At 38.4% G+C, this 17,667-nt stretch overlaps 2 protein-coding genes across 3 annotated transcripts in view; both read left to right on the top strand.

The window, feature by feature from the left end:
- Nucleotides 1-17,667, top strand: part of Mtm1 (myotubularin 1) — a 113,233-nt gene that overhangs the window by 54,173 nt on the left and 41,393 nt on the right. For both annotated transcript variants that reach the window (XM_026403524.2, XM_026403523.2), the window contains exons 7-8: nucleotides 12,154-12,237; nucleotides 14,355-14,504. In XM_026403524.2, coding sequence (XP_026259309.2) covers nucleotides 12,154-12,237; nucleotides 14,355-14,504 — 234 coding nt within the window. The remainder of the gene's footprint in view (nucleotides 1-12,153; nucleotides 12,238-14,354; nucleotides 14,505-17,667) is intronic.
- LOC144250758 (Y-box-binding protein 1) lies at nucleotides 2,828-4,271 on the top strand. The gene has a single exon (XM_077793755.1). The coding sequence runs from the start codon at nucleotides 2,949-2,951 to the stop codon at nucleotides 3,921-3,923; it is 975 nt and encodes a 324-aa protein (XP_077649881.1). The 5' UTR covers nucleotides 2,828-2,948; the 3' UTR covers nucleotides 3,924-4,271.

Here is a 17,667-nt window from a genome sequence, read left to right as displayed (position 1 = left end):
CTTCTGGTTTTATCTTCTACTACAACTCTAACTGATCTATTGCGTTTTTCATTCCACTATTATGTTTTTATTTATTTATTTATTTTTATTTCTTACATACATGACAATCCACTATTATGTTTTTATGTTATAAAAGTTGTTTTTGATTCTCTTAGATCTGTATGTCCATTATTTATAAACTCTTAATCTTGACCCTTTTATTTTTTCAAGCATATTAAACAGAGCTTATGGTAGGCATCTGATCAATATAATACCCAATATCTTTATGGCCTTTTCCTACAAAAAAGTGGTGCTTAGTTTCCTGGTGTGTTTTTTGATTATCACCTGGAAACTCCTGTTCCTTGGAACTTTATCTGCAGAATACTTACAGGCTGAAATTGAAGGCAGTTTTACTGAAAGAAGATTGGTGTTTTTCTCTGCCAGACATCTTGGGGCACCACCAACTTGGGAAGGTTATAAATTAACTCTACACTTGATGTTTTGGGGTCCATCCAGGTTTTATGATTTGGGCTATAAAGTACTTAAAGGCTGATTTGTGGCTATAAATTCCTGGTGGCAGACAGTGGTAGAGATTTGTTTCCTCCCTTCCTCAACCCCCAAAATTCTAGACAGGTAAGTTCTCTTGGAGCCTCAAGGTGGTTATTTCCCCCTTCATCCCTTTCCTGAGTAGTAGCACTTAGGAGGCTAGGCTTCTAATTTGACTCCATCTTTGGGGGGCCTGAGACTTCATGTCCTATCTCCAGTACCCCAAAGAGGCCATTAAAAACCAGTTCTGTGAGTACCCTGAAGGGGAAAGCCAGTATGTTCTCTTGCTCTCTACATTCCTGCTTCTGGGTGTTTATTCCTCCATCACAGACCCATTAGTGCATTAAAAAAAGAAAAAAAAAAAACTTCTGTTGTATCTAGCACTTCTGAATGTGTTCAGCAGAAGTCTTCAGATACCATTTAGACTATCATATTTCCAGATGCTTCTCCCTCTTTTTTTTTTTAAACTTATCTTTCCCTATAGTCTCTGAGACCTTAATCTCATGTTCCTTCTACCTCTCACTTCTTTTTTGGTTCCCCTGCTTCCTTCAAGTTGTGATTTTTTTTTTTAGAAAAATCTGTGCTTCCACTTGTCCCATCTTACCCCCTCAATAGTCCTTCTCACTCTCATATCTATAAGCATTGCCTTTCTGAACATGGTTTCCAAATCTATAGCTTCATATTTTTCCATAGCTGCTATGTAACTTTAAGTGACACCAAATGCTTGTTTAAAATGACTCTCTCTTATTCCCCCCAAACTACTCTTCTTTGTTGTTTAGTTACTTTTAATGACATCCTTCAGAGTAGCTCAAATGTCATCAATGTCTCCCTAGGCCTGTTTGTCAGGAAGTAAACCTTGGCACAGTCCCAACATGCTTTTCCTCTCTCACTTTTGACACTTAACTGCCTTCCTTTCAACATGATCCATAGTTTTTTTGTCCTCTTTGTCTCTTTCCTTGGAAGCATTTCTAACTCCTTAAAGAGGGTAGCCATGTCTTTCTTTTCTTTTTCTCCACTTAATATTTTGTTCATAGTTTGCAGTTGCAGTTAGAGTGCCTGTTCCCAGACAGCCTTGCCAAGGTATTCATTTCCTATTTCTGCTCTAACAACTCACCACAGACTTAGTGGTTCAGTCTCATTTTTCAGTTCTGTAGGTCAGAAATCCAAAATGGGTCTCACTAGTTTAAAATGAAGGTGTTGTCAACAGGGTTGCATTCATTCCAGAGGCTCCAAGGGAGAATCTTCTCCTTTGCCTTTTCCAGCTTCCAGAGACCACTTGTGTTCCTTGCCCCATCCTCAGAGCCAGCAGTAGTGGGTCTAAGCCTTCTCAACTGAATCACTCTTTGCTTCCATCATCACTTCTTTTCTAACTCTGACCTTTCTACCTCTGTCTTCCACTTTCAGGACCTTATGATTACATGAGGCACACCCAGCTAATCCAGGGTACTCTCTTCATTTCAATGTAAACTGATAGCAATCTTAATTCCACTTGGAACTTCAATTCTTCTTTGCTATGTGTAGTAACATAACAGGTTCCAGGGATTAGGACCTGGACATCTTTGGGAGGCTGTTATTCTGCCTACTATATTGACTCAATGTTTTTTGTTTGTTTGTTTTTTGTTGTTGTTTTGTTTTGTTATGTTTTTGTTTTTGTTTTTGTTTTTTTTGGTACTGAGATTTAACCCAGAGGTGCTCTGTCACTGAGCCGCATCCCTAGCCCTTTTAATTTTTTTTTTTAAATTTTGAGCAAGGGTCTCACCAAGTTTCTTATGGCCTCAAAATTGCAACCCCCCTGCATCAGCCTCTCAAATCACTGAGAATATAGGCATGTACCCCATATCTGGCTATTTTCTAATTTTTTGATCTTTGCCAGTCTAATACATGAAAATGTAGATTCATAGTTTTATTTTGTTTTTATCTTATTTGAATAGAATTGAATATCTTTTGGTGTAAACCATTTGTATTTCTATTTTTACATTCTCTGTCTTCTGCCTGTTTTTATTCAGGGTTTTTGGTATTTTAGGGGGTTAATTTTTCTTGTTAATAAAGATATTCTTTATGATAATAGCTACATTGACTTGTGTGTTGCAAATATTTTTCCATATGCCTTTTGACCATACTCAGTGGTGGTTTTGCTATGAAGAATCTTTGAAATATTTATTTGGTAGAATTTATTCTGTTAGTATTGAGGTCCCAAAGACCACCGCTAGGTGCATTGAATCACTGGGAAGACTCACAGGATTCAACATACAGTTGAACTCACAGGTATGTTTTATTACATCAAAAGATGATAGAGAGCGGGAGCGGAGAGCGGACCCCAGAGAGCCCTGAGCAGCCCCACCGCCGCCGCCGGCCTAGTTACCATCACACCCCGGGAGGAGCCGCAGCTGCCGCAGCCGGCCCCAGTCACCATCACCGCAACCATGAGCAGCGAGGCCGAGACCCAGCAGCCGCCCGCCGCCCCCCCCGCCGCCCCCGCCCTCAGCGCTGCCGACACCAAGCCCGGCACCACGGGCAGCGGCGCAGGGAGCGGCGGCCCGGGCGGCCTTACATCGGCGGCGCCTGCCGGCGGGGACAAGAAGGTCATCGCAACGAAGGTTTTGGGAACAGTAAAATGGTTCAATGTAAGAAACGGATACGGTTTCATCAACAGGAATGACACCAAGGAAGATGTATTTGTACACCAGACTGCCATAAAGAAGAATAACCCCAGGAAGTACCTTCGCAGTGTAGGAGATGGAGAGACTGTGGAGTTTGATGTTGTTGAAGGAGAAAAGGGTGCGGAGGCAGCAAATGTTACAGGCCCTGGTGGAGTTCCAGTTCAAGGCAGTAAATATGCAGCAGACCGTAACCATTATAGACGCTATCCACGTCGTAGGGGTCCTCCACGCAATTATCAGCAGAATTATCAGAACAGTGAGAGTGGGGAAAAGAATGAGGGATCGGAGAGTGCTCCCGAAGGCCAGGCCCAACAACGCCGGCCCTACCGCAGGCGAAGGTTCCCACCTTACTACATGCGGAGACCCTATGGGCGTCGACCACAGTATTCCAACCCTCCTGTGCAGGGAGAAGTGATGGAGGGTGCTGACAACCAGGGTGCAGGAGAACAAGGTAGACCAGTGAGACAGAATATGTATCGGGGTTATAGACCACGATTCCGCAGGGGCCCTCCTCGCCAAAGACAGCCTAGAGAGGACGGCAATGAAGAGGATAAGGAAAATCAAGGAGATGAGACCCAAGGTCAGCAGCCACCCCAACGTCGGTACCGACGCAACTTCAATTACCGACGCAGACGCCCAGAAAACCCTAAACCACAAGATGGCAAAGAGACAAAAGCAGCCGATCCACCAGCTGAGAATTCGTCCGCTCCCGAGGCTGAGCAGGGCGGGGCTGAGTAAATGCCGGCTTACCATCTCTACCATCATCCGGTTTAGACATCCAACAAGAAGAAATGAATATGAAATTCCAGCAATAAGAAATGAACAAAAGATTGGAGCTGAAGACCTTAAGTGCTTGCTTTTTGCCCGTTGACCAGATAACTAGAACTATCTGCATTATCTATGCAGCATGGGGTTTTTATTATTTTTACCTAAAGACGTCTCTTTTTGGTAATGACAAACGTGTTTTTTAAAAAAGCCTGGTTTTTCTCAATACACCTTTAAAGGTTTTTAAATTGTTTCATATCTGGTCAAGTTGAGATTTTTAAGAACTTCATTTTTAATTTGTAATAAAAGTTTACAACTTGATTTTTTCAAAAAAAGTCAACAAACTGCAAGCACCTATTAATAAAGGTCTTAAATAACAAAAAAAAAAAAAAAAGATGATAGAACAAAACCAGCAAAGGTAAAAAGTACATGTGGCAAAGTCAAGGAGAAATCAGGATTAAGCTTCCAGAATTCCCTTTCAGTGGAGTCATTCAAGATGTACTTAATTCTTCTAGGAACAAGTTGTGGCAACATGTTTGAGATGTTGCCAACTAGGAAATCTTGTCAGAAAGTGTCTGGGGTTTCTCTTGGGGGTTAGTTACATAGGCACCCACTGACTTGCACGTAACCTAAATTCCAGACTTCCAGAAGGGAATGCAGGGTTCATCATGAACCACATTGTTTATATGAGCAGCTCAGGCACAGTAAACCACTCTTATCAGAGAATGATGGGAACAGTTCCAAAATCCAGATTCCCAGGTGTCAGCCAAGGGCCAATCATGTAAGCAGGCCCTCCAAAAGAAAGCAGTCTCGGGCCTGTGATGTTATTGTTTTTATGCACACTTTTTTTGTTATAGCTTCTGGGTTTTATATACCAGTTAGGAAAGTCTTCTCCAATCAGAGCTATATAAGAATTTTCTTGTGCTCCTATAGTATTCTGGTTTCTTTTTAAAAATTTAAATATTTTATCAATTTGGAATTTATTCAGAGTTAAAATGTATATATGGACCTCTCTCTTTCTTCTCATGTGTTATGACAACATTTGTTGACTAGTTCACTAATATAAAATACACCTGTATTTCACACACAATTCCTCTGCAAATTTGGTCTGATTTCTAAGTGTTTCTCTTCATGCACTATTCCAGCTGTTGAAGTCTTATAAGATGTTATACTGTATGAGAGGGCAAGCCTACATTTACAGAAAGCCTTCATTACAATTAAACTCAGGGATCTAGAGTTGATACCTACTGTTTGTCCCCAAGGAATCCCATTTTCCTGGGTGATGTGGCCAAACAGATCAGTGTGGTATGGTGGCACATGGGATGTCATTGGAGTATTAAAGGAAAGCTTAGAGGAGGAAGATTCTGGGGAAAAAATGGGCATTCGCTAGGAAGAAATGTTATGCCAAACTGAAGGAGCAGTCTGTGCAAATGTGAAAAACCAGACTGGACCTGCAAGGGATTTGGTGCCCGGGGCACCCATATGCATGGGGGAAAGAAAGAAATAGTGCAGAGTAAGGCCTGGCCAAAGTTTTCAGAGCTCAACCTGCCTTATCAAGAAGTGTTGCTTTTTTATCTTAAGGTGAAGGGAACCATTTAAGGGTTTTTTGATTGGTTGGTTTCTTTTTGGTACCAGGAGTTGAACCCACATCCCACATCCCCAGCCCTATTAACTGAGAGACTAAGTCTCACTAAGTTCCTTAGGGTCTTGCTAAGTTGCTGAAGCACCTTTAAACTTGAGATCCTCCACCTCACCCTCCTGAGTTGCTACTATTACAGACCACTCCTGGCTATTTAAGGATTTTAAGCTAGAATATGACATGATTAGGTTTCTATTTCAAAAAGATTACACGGGCTGCTATGTGCAAGGGTAGTCTATTAAAGGACAAGAATGGAGGCAGGAAAGAGACCATTTCTGGGGATCTTTGTTAGTCACCTTGCTCTGTGATGAAATGGAACAATAAAAGGAACAGGAGAGACTGGATTTCAGAAAGATCTAGATTGTAAGATCAGTAGAATTTGATGATTGAATATAGTTATGAAAGGGAATGGAATGATAGAGTCCAGCCTGGATAACCAAGCTGATGGTGGGGCCAGGGACCAAGATGGGAAATATCCCCTTCACATTTACTGAGCCACAAGTATCTATGGGACAACCAGGTGTACAGATCTAGGAGGTAGGTGACTCCATAGACCTTGGGTTCTGAAATGGGGAGAGGATTACTTGGAAGGATTGGATGTAATCATTGACATTTTCATAAATGTAGCCAAAATTGCTAGGAGAGAGAATTACAGTGAGAAGAGGTGCAATGTGCAGACCCTGATAAATGTCAGCCTTAAATGATTACGATTGTAGATGTTTTCAAGTGACATTTCAAATGTACTTTTGTGATTGTGGTCCTTTCATATATACATATGCACGCACACACACATATATATTTTAAAGTAACTGACCAGGAATATTAAACCACTTTGCCCAGGATTATAGATTTTGTCAGTGGTAGAAATAGAATCAGGAGAATTATTTATGCAAATGGAAGTATAAATGATAATTTATGTGCTAGCTTCTTTTGACCTATGAAACTTTTGTCAGATTTTTGGAATAAGTGCATCACACTAATGTAAATGACCTTGCTATGTCAAGTCATCTGAAATACTTATACTGAAGGCATTAGCTTGCATTAAGATCTTAGAATTATACTTTCTCAAATTCAATATCTCCTCAGGTTCTTAAAAATTTTAGCTACCTCAACTTCAATGAAAGTAATTTTTTTCTTAGATTAAATGTTCTTGTTTCTTAAGCATAATCTAAAAGATGAAAATGAGGTAATTATACATTGCTGCACCTTTAAATTGTAGATGGAAGCTTTTCAAAAGGTGAATGTCTCCAATTTGAGAAATTAAGTTAGAAAAAAACTCACATAAATTCTTGCTCATATATAACAAAGATTGATTAGAAAAGAAGTAGTGAGTGTTTCCCTGAAAATTTCAGGTTAGGTATTCAGAGACAAGTTTGTTCATGAAAAATGGGTAATATTCCTCTTGAAAATCATGCCCATTGATGAGTAGCTACTATGTGATAGTAACATCACTTGAAAGAAAACACTTTTAAATGTACATAGCTGATCAGTTTATTCCTCTGAATACTATAAAAATGATTTTCTTCTGAACTGTCTCTCATTTGAAATTATATTGATTTTTTACCAATCTAATTCTCAAACCTCCAGTTCTGTACCCCATACTACATGTCTTTGAGGAAGGAGCTGTGTGAGATGGAGGAATCCTGAGCTGACAGGATAATCCTGATAGATAGCTCTCCTTGCTCAAAGGCAACTCAGGAGTTGTTTGAGATTTAAAGATTCTGTAAATTCAAAAAACTCCACTGTAGATGTTTAAGCAAATCAGTGCATCTTTATAAAGGTGCTATTTAAAAATAATAGCTAATTAAGTGAAAACTAAAATCTGTTGTCATTTCAGAGTTTTTTCCCCTATAAGATACAACAATGCTAAATGTAGCTAAATAGAAATGACAAGCTGTATTCCCTATGTCAGAGCTGTTTTTAATCCCTAGTGTGAAATCAGAGATTTTCATCTCAACTTTGTCCTTTAACATTTTTCGAATGTTACATTGTGCTATTTTTAATTAGGGAAAAATGCACATGATTGCTTTTTTAAAGTCTCTATGCATGGTATCTCTACACTAGCCAGTATCATAATTGTTGACATACCCCAACATTAATAGCAAAATAAAGAAAGACCTGCTCACTCAAGGAAGCCAAGGGCTAAGCATTTGAGAATGTGTTTTCTGATGCCAGTTTCCTAGTTTTGATACTGTGTTCTAGTTATAAAAGATGTTTACATTGGGAGAGGCTGGCTGAAGGGTGCATGTGTTCTTCTCATACATTTTTTTTGCAACTTCCTGCAAATCTATGATTACTTCAAAATCATTCTAAATATAAGTAAAACAGCACCCCCTAATAGCTTCACTACAGATTCCTAATGGTTCTGGTGTATCCAAGGTCCAGGGCATGGGTAGGTCACCTCCTAGAGATTCTGATTCAGTATGAGTGAGGCAAGGCACAGGCATCCTATGGCATCTTGAAAGAGGGCCCAGGCCTACCCCAGTTCAATTCTGAGGCAGAGCCGTGGGCAAGGAGTAGGCCCTAGAAGGAAGTTGCAAAGGTGACACTGATCATCTACTGATCACCAACACTCAACCCAACACCCTCGCTGTTCTAAGATTTTACTAGGTTGGGGATGAATCATTCCTGAGTTTTCTGTAGGCAGAGAAATGAAATCAGTGCTTGGAGGGTTCATGGGTGGACTTTACCATTACCCGCTTGGCAAATAAGACTTCCTGCTTGGTGGCTGGAATGGAAAATGCTCTAGAACCAGCTCTGTCCACGTGAACTGAGGGTCAAAACAGACCCACCCGAGGCTATATCTAGGAACAATTGTTGGAATGTCAACCCATTCATAAAGTACTAAAAAAAAATCGAAAGCCTTAAAAATGTCTTGTCTGGAAAGAAAATAAATGACAGCTAAAAACCTCAAGACATGTAACTCATTAATTTCAGGTTTGAATAGTTTTCAGACAGGAGCTTTAATTAGGCTTGTCACCAGTCACCACTTGCAGGGAGCTTTGCACTGTTTAATAATGAGGTTCAGATGAATGGATATTGTTAGCCTTGCTTTAATGTTTAATGTTGTTTTGTTTTTTGTAATAATCCACCTTTATGTTACTCCACTGACAGCTTCTATTTGAAGATCCTTGCTTTGTTCTCTTTTCTGAGTCTTTAAGAAAAAGAGGGAAAATTAAAATATCTGGTACATTTTACTTTAGAAAATCTCAGCATTACTTCTTTGTTAATGCTTGCTTCACTTGAGCCAAGTAGTATATGGAAAGCCTAGTTTTTTATTTATTTTTTTTATTGTTGGTCGTTCAAAACATTACATATTTCTTAATACATCATATTTCACAGTTTGATTCAAGTGGGTTATGAACTCCCAATTTTACCCCGTATACAGATTGCTGTATCACATCAGTTACCCTTCCATTGATTGACATATTGCCTTTCTCGTGTCTGATGTATTCTGCTGTCTGTCCTATTCTCTACTATCCCCCCTCCCCTCCCCTCCCCTCCCCTTTTCTCTCTCTACCCCTTCTACTGTAAATCATTTCTTCCATTTGTATTATCTTGTCTTACCCCTGGAAAGCCTAGTTTTTAAAGAAAAACCACCATGTAAACCCTAACCAGTAATGCTTTTTTAAAATGGTTTTCAGTAATTAGAAGTGAATTTATTTGGATGGTGGAAATATTGGTTTATACATCTGGTCTTTTCCATCCTGAGCTCTGATGCAATGTTAGATGTATTGTCATATTATTTCATAATGAGAAATATTTGATATGTGATTCATAAATTTTCCTGAAATAATTGAGGTTCAAGCCTGGCTCTTAGCATGAAGAGTCAACTGGGAGCTGTTTCTGTCGCCAAGTTGTAATAGGCATGTTCCAGGGGTAAAGGATGCCAGTTCATTGCCTCCTCTGAACCTCATTCACAGTATGAAGTGTCATTGTAGAAGTAATCTCCTGAGAAAGGCCACCTGATACATAGGTACCATAGGGATACTGTCTCATTCTCATGCTAATGACAAAAACAATTTAATGTTGCTTGTGCTTAAGTTCGCTTAAGCATATTAAGGACATTATGGAGATAATTTTGATTTGGGTCATATAGCCTTCATCTTCTGATAATAGTTTTGTAAACTTATTGGTAAGTGTCTTACAGGATACAAACGCATTTTATTATGAGCAATTGAGAAATAGTAATTTACCTTGAAAATACAGCTGGCAAGTTAAAGAATAGTGATACCATTACTATATTTGATAATTTTTCTGGAGAAAACCTTTATCTAGGCTGTTGATTTAGGAACAGGAATTTTTTAAAAAGGTTGCAATATTCTCCTGAGTTCCATGCCAAAGATGCAAGTAACTAAAAGCATAGGAACAAAAAATTTATGTTGAAGTCTTCTAAAGTGAGTGACTATGTATCCTTATATCTCAAACCATCCGGCATCTACAACTATGTCAACAGCATAGCACTCAGCAGTTTTGAGCATTTACCTGTTCCAGGTACTTACCAGTAGATTATCAAATATTCAAAGCAAAGATATGTTACCAAGAGAATGCTTAGGTGTGCTCCATAGATTCTGTTTATGAATAAAGAAGTACACCTAATGTTTTAGCTCTGTTTTCACCAAGAGTCCCTGAGTTAAACTTCAGTTAACAGGAATCTTTTATTTTCCCCAGTGGTACTGGGTAGTTGAGCATTGCTGTGGACTCGGTATCAGGCGAGGGCCTCAGTGGAGCACACAGCACTCAGGCCTAGCACTGCCCAAGTTGAGACCTGCTCAGGATGCTGCATGCTTGGGAGTGTTTGAGAAGAAAAAAGGTTCCAGCATGTTCTTGATCAGTTTTTACCGTAAGCTTGTCATTCAAATATAGAAAACTTTTGCTGCTAGGTAATGGTTTTCCAGAAAATCCCTGTGATGTAAGGGAGAGGATACTGGTAGGCAAAACAATAGGCTAGCAGGGGAAAGAGAAGGAGATACCTAGAGGAAAAGTACCCAGACCTGGCACGTCCTAGAGAAAGGGCTTCATTTTTTCATTCATTCATATGTGTGCTGCCTACCAGGGACCAGATACTGTTCTCATTATTGGACATAGAGGAGATGAACAAAGCAAGTGTTTGCTTATGTGGAGCCCATGTTCCACATAAGGGGACAGTGGGGTCCAATAGTAAATAAGTACTTAGATAATAAGTCAAATGGTCATAAGTGATAGGGGAAAGTAAAACAGGGGAAGGATAATAGGGGGTGATCTTGTAAGGGTAGTGTGTTGGTTTTCTATAAGATGTCAGGGAAGGTCTTGATTATGGTCACTCTTGATCAGACATGTGAAAGAATTAAGAGAGTAAGCCATGAGGGAAAAGGATTCCAGGCAGATGGAACAGTGGGTGCCAAGGCCCTGAGACTGGTGCGTGCTTGGTCCTTCAAGGGAGTAGCACAGGAAGTCAATGTGGCTGGAGCTGAGTGAGTAAATAGGGTCATGAGCAAAGACAAACCATGTCTTTCGGGGGGGTTGGTGGCCAGATGGCACACAGCCACGTCAGCCATTGGAAGGACTTCCACTTTTACTCTAAGCCAGATGGAAAGCCACAGGAGGATTTTGGCAGAGGAATTACTTGATCTGACTTATGACACTGTTACTCTGACCTTAGAGGTATAAAGATAGGCACAGTTAGAGATTATTGTAATAATCCGAGTGAGAGATGATTTAGGATTAGACCAGGTTGGTAGCTGAGTAGGAACAAGGATGACTCGACAGCTTTTGGCTCAGTCAACTAGAAGGATGGAGCTATCATTGACTGAAATGGGGGAAACTGGGAAGAGCAGGATTGGTAAGATAGAGTCAAGAATTTGGCTTTGGGTGTTAGCTTCAGAATTCCCCAAATGCCTCTGAGGGCAGTCTGGAAGGTTGTGAAGTTGGCACTTGGATAGCCATGTCCAGAGTTCAGAGGGTATGCTCGAGAGCAATAGACAGTGTTCACTAGGGTACAGATGGTATTTGAAACTAGGAAATCCATCAATAGCACCTTGAGAGTGATCATAGAGAGAGAAGTGATGAGAGGTCTGTGTCCTGTCATTTCACAGAGACCAGCACATTGATTCAAAATTCAGTCAGCAGTTAATTAAGAGTTTTCCTAATGTCCTATCTCTCTTTAAATAGCTAACTGTGTCAGTGTACTCTTGAGATAGTTGCACTGTTTAAAATTCACTTTGAATTTCATTTTCTTCTTTTGCTGATCAATCACTAATACTCTTTAAAATCAATATGGACATTTTGGTCTGGAAATCTTTTTTTTTTTTTTTTGGAGTGGCATTAAAAAAGAAAAGAGCTATTTGCAGCCATAGAAAATTGAGGTTTCAAAAGTAATTGTTACTCAAGATAGAAATAGTGTAAGCCTGGTCTGAATTTTTCATGGTTGATTGTTATATATCTCGGTTTTGGTTGTAATTTCATGGTCAACAAATCTGGTGAAATTTATTTTGTGAAAAAATCAAAGGATGTACTATTAATACACTGCTCCTTCACACTGAACATTAAATTCTTTTTATTGTTGTTACTTTCTGCCTTTTCTAGCCATTATTTGCATTTTTAAATGAAGAGAAGTTTAATGTGGATGGGTGGACTGTTTATAATCCAGTGGAAGAATACAGAAGGCAGGTAAGTTGATAGATACTGTTATCTGGTATGTCTTGCATCTCAAACATGCATAGTGACACAATGTCATCAGTCATGCCTTCTGAGAACCAATAACATCCTTTCTAAATATATTTTTAATGGCATGTAGCTCGTTCTATCACTGTGTAACTTATAAGCTTGTTCCACTGCCACATTCCAACTGTTTCCTTCCCTAAATGAGGAACATCAGTTTTGTGTTGTTTATGAAATGAATTGTATGTTTAGAGTCTAAAAAAATCAAACTTCTATACCTTACTTGGATTTGTGTTGCTATGTATTTCTAATTTGGGGAGATTAACTATTACTGGCCATTAGATTTAAATCACATTCATTCTGAACTAAAGATTCAAATGAAGTCGTACTATCTTCCTATAAGGCTAACTTCCACAAGAACACTGATGAGTAGATATTGTAATTATCATACTGCTCTCCTATGTAAACCTCACCTACATGCATGTTTATTTTCTATAATAAAGAGACATGATATTATATTGCTGCTGTTCGGGGACAAAGATCTCTCACAGCATTTTTGTGAAGATCGGGAATATATTATGTAACAAGAGCCACAATTTGACCTCTGGTATAACCAAATCTGTAGCTAGGAGTTTCAGAATGGATTTTTTCATAGCTCTTCTACAAAGCTCTTCACATAATTGGAAAATTTTGTTGAATGAACTTGAAGAATCAGATCAAGCCCCCATGATTTGTTTGAAAAGGCAGTGAATGTAAAACAAAACTGCAGAGCCATAGGCTTGAGAAGAGCCTTTAACCACTACTTATCCCACCATGAACCTGGGTTGATTTCCATTTTTTATTTATTCAGGCGAGGTAGTATGCCCTATTCTTTCCATAGATCAGTTTGAGACTGTTGAGTTTGTGAAAGCTGTGTATACCTCTTATTTAATGATCTCTGTTCTGGACCAGCTACTGAGGTAGAAGGAAGACCATTAAAACATTTTGCACGTTTTGGAAACCTCTTTAACATTAAGTATTAAAATAATTTACCTTATTTCTGGAGCATTATTGATAATATTAAGACTTTTCTTTAGTTCAAAGCTTCTAGCTTGGAAAAAAAACAGTTCCTGTTTTTAAGACTGCATGCATGTATGAACTGTTGAAGATATTTTGTTCTAGACTGCCATTATATTCAATCTTTTTTTCTTATAACTTTCTGATGGGACTTAAAACTCTCTAATTGGACTCAACATCAGACTCAACATCTGTTTGGTCCGTGGTTCATAGGGCCAGACCTAAAGAAAAGGTACAATGTCTGTCCGCAAAGCAAACACCCACCTAGCTCACTTTCATGTGTGTATTTGTGCATTTGTGAGTATGGGGAGAGAATATTCCACCACCTCTGCATCTTGTCCATAGTAGACACAATTTTGTGGGGAGATGATAGATGGGAGGTGTCTTTTGAGTCTCCTTATCACATTAGCAGTGTGCTTAAAATGCAGATGACTCTGCTTCTCACGCAACCTATATATATATATATATATATATATATATATATATAAAGAGAGCAAATCATCAATCCCAAACAACTTGATTTAAGAAACTCATTGGAGGTGGCGAAATGAGCCTCCCCAGAGGGGTTTTCCTTTACTTCCCCTCTGTGATTTTCTTCATGAGCCCAGCCCCTTTTCTCTTGGGAGCAGACTGAAGCATTCTCTCTGTTTTGAGCAGGGAGAGGAAGTTGCCTGATCTCTTTTCTTTCATCAATTAGACAGAGATTAATATTGCATATGGTACTTTTCTTTGGGGCAGGGATGCATGGGTGGGGGATGAACTTGGGTTTATCTGGGTTCTCTAAGTAATAATGAATATGTTGTCATGAAATAAAGGAAGACCTCAAATTCAAAACAATCTGTATTTATAAAAGATAGTTTAGAATCATGGAAATCACCAGTGTTTTGTCTTGTGTTCTTACGTTGTCTAGATTATTGATTTGACACCCTTGTTACAATAATAGGTAGGTCATCATCACCTTGTGATCAAAGAGGCATGTGCACCTAATGCTAGAAAGGAGAAACGAGGTCCAAAGTCAAATCCAGAGATGAAGTCATGCTGTGCTGATTGAGGATTTTTTTTTCCTCCAGGGCTTGCCCAATCACCAGTGGAGGATAACTTTTATTAATAAATGTTATGAGCTCTGTGATACTTACCCTGCTCTTTTGGTGGTTCCCTATCGTGCCTCAGATGAAGACCTCAGGAAGGTTGCAACTTTTAGATCCCGAAATCGAATTCCAGTGAGTACTTTGATTAACATTCCTGTCAATGAATGCCTTTTATTCTGTAAGAACAGTAATCAGGTAATTCAGAGAAACACTTTTTTGAAATTTCATTTCATTTATCAAGTGCCTTCTGAATGCAAAACACCTTGTCAAACAGGAAAAAGATACAAGATAACACCTGCAAATCAAGGGTTAAAAAGGAACTGAGGTAAAGAGCTCTATGTGGGAGAGGGCACATGAACCAAGTGCTGTGTGGAAGGAAGGAAGGATGTACACAAAGGCTCTTTGTGGTGTCTTTGTAGCACGATACCTGACCTGTCATAGGCTCTTTATAAAAGTCAGATGAATCATGATGGAAAGAACACACTATCTTATGTTGTAGAGTATATAAGTTCAACCTCTTACATGGTTACTAAGATGAGCTTGTCCTTATCACATTTGCAGGCTGCCTTGGTACCCTTATTAAAGGTACAGCAAGTACAGATTATTTGTGTAACACATTATTGAACCTTGTTCACAAAGTTTCCTTTTAGTCCTTAAATATTTATGGATATGTCAGACTCCATTGTACATACATTTTGTTCACTAAAAAATTAGAGATTTTTTTACTCAGTAATTTGTAAGGATCTGTCATAATAAATACATTGGGTTTTGTTTCAAAATAGTAGATTTTTAGAAACAAAGGTTGAAGAAATTAAGATTTAATATCATCTTACCTTAAACTACTAATTTTAGACATTCTTGTCCTTAAAAGGATTATTTGTGAGAAACCTTGGTATATTGTCAACCTAAAATGAGTCGTAACTTTTAAAATTCTCTTGATTCTCTGACGATTCATATCTTTGTGTTATATATTATACTTCAAAGTATGTTCTTCAGTTCATTTTATTAGAAATCAGTGCTCATGAAGCTAAGGTTACAGGTTCAGTAGGCTTATGCTCTGCTTGGAAATGTTTTTCTGTGCCAGAACCATAGACCACATCCTAGCTGTAGCCTGTTGTCTTGCTGGTACATGCTTTACCCATAGGGACAATCAGGCAAGGGTAATGTGGATTGGTTTTGTCACTTATTCATTCAGTATTTATTTCACATCTACTATATCAAATATTTGTGTGTATGTTATCTATGTGCATTTCATGGAGATGGGGCAGGAGACGAAATGAGACAACTGTGCCCAAGCCACTGTGCCTGTTCTGTGATCTTGATCCAATGATCCCCATCATAATGAATGAATAGGACTCCACTGCAGAACAGATAAAATCTCCTTTTTTATATAGCCATTTTATTAATTATTCTTACTTTGTGGATAGTGGCTACCCATTTATTTTTCCTAAAAACAAATATTAAGGCAATGCTGCCCCTCACCTTTACATATTTATAATGCTCTACTATTAAGTATTATTTTACCTGGTAATATGCCCTTTCCAATATTCTTGCTAACTATCTGACTCTTGAATGTAAGTCTCAGAGCTTTCACTTAAAACCTACATGTCTTTAGTGTGAAATCACTAGTTTTTGGTAGTTCTTTTTTAATATAATTATTTAATTAATTTATTTATTTTTATGAGGTTCTAAAGATCAAACCCTCGCACATGCTAGTCAAGCCCTCTGCCACTGAGCTATAGCCCCAGACCTGATAGCTCTTTTAAAAAGCCCATATAAAAATATAAAGTGGTTGAAAAATAGCTTGTTCTTTTGCATATAAATAAGATATAAAGTATAATAAAATATCAGTGGGTAATGAAATTGTAGAAATGCATTAGTTTTTCCATTAGGAATACATATTCCTTTGTTCTCAAACACGTTTGTCTTGATTTTGTGGAAGTCTTTATAGGTAGTACATGTTCATTTCAGACATTTTAGAGGATACTGATAAGCAAAAGGGAGTCTGCCACCTAGTGAGAGCAATGACATTTTGGTTATATATACTTCCAGGCTTCCTTCCATGCATTTATTTATTTATCCAAAAAATGGAATTGTCCTATGCTTCATATCTCAATCTACTTGTTCTTCCCAGCAATATATCCTGATGACCTTTACATAGTGATAAATATGATCTGCTCATATTCTAGTATGTAGATGTATTATTTAGTTGGTTTTCAATTGTGAGATACCTAGATTCTTTTTAACTTTTTGCTTCTTAAACAATGCTGTGGTACGTGCTTGGGTTGTGGCTCAGTGGTAGAGCATTTGCCTGGCATGTGTGAGGCACTGGGTTCAATCCTCAGCACCACATAAAAATAAAGAAAGAAAATAAAGGTATTATGTATATCTACAACTAAAATTTTAAAAAACATAATGCTGTGGTAAACATCTTTTAGTCAATAAATTTTTGTGTACATTCTTAGTTATCTGTGAATTCAAAATATTAATTTTAATAAGAATAATATAGTACCATACACTTTAACATGACACAGTAGGTGATACTGTGGAATGAGCATTATTTGTACCCGTTAAACTCTATAATAAGCGTTCTTTTAAAAAATCTAATCAGAATGCCCCCAAAAGAATTTGTGAGGCAAAACAACTCTGGGGAGTGGAATTTCCTAACATTGCACCACAGAGACAAGTGTGATGGGGGGAAGAGCAGGCATTGGCATAGGACAGTGCCATTGCCTTTGACCAAGTTAAATTCAAACTTGGTGAGAGATTTTCTCAAATAGTAAATCTCTCAAATATGTAGTAATTTTCTTTTTTAAAGGAGGTCTTATGTCTTTTACATCTCTTGTTACATGGGCTATAGGAGGTAGGCAGGGCAGGGCTCATGTTCGCACTGTAGGTTAGGAGGGGGAGGTTCAGGGCAGGTCAGTGCCTTTCTTGAAGATCCCTGGTCCTGAGCCTCTACACACTTCTAGGCAGGGGATGCAGTGGTGTCTAAATGGCCTCTAGCATCGTGGAAGGACTTAGCTATTTGTTTCTGAGAATGAATGAATATTATCATCATATAATCTCCCCTTAGAAGCCCATTGTCATAATAAAACATCAATTTTTATGAACATTTATGTTTGCCACTTGCCATCATAGGGAGACAACTTCAGAAATGTCTTGGTATTTGATTTTATATTAAGTATGCCCAAGTGATTATGCTTCTTTTATTCTTGTGTCTGCATTTCATATTTGGACATGACATTATTAGCTGCTGGCCCCGCCTCTGGAAGCTAATGTTGAGTCTGTGTTT

This window comes from Urocitellus parryii, chromosome X (assembly GCF_045843805.1).
Source record: "Urocitellus parryii isolate mUroPar1 chromosome X, mUroPar1.hap1, whole genome shotgun sequence".
Lineage (NCBI taxonomy): Eukaryota > Metazoa > Chordata > Mammalia > Rodentia > Sciuridae > Urocitellus > Urocitellus parryii.
This window is presented reverse-complemented; position numbering and strand designations above follow the sequence as displayed.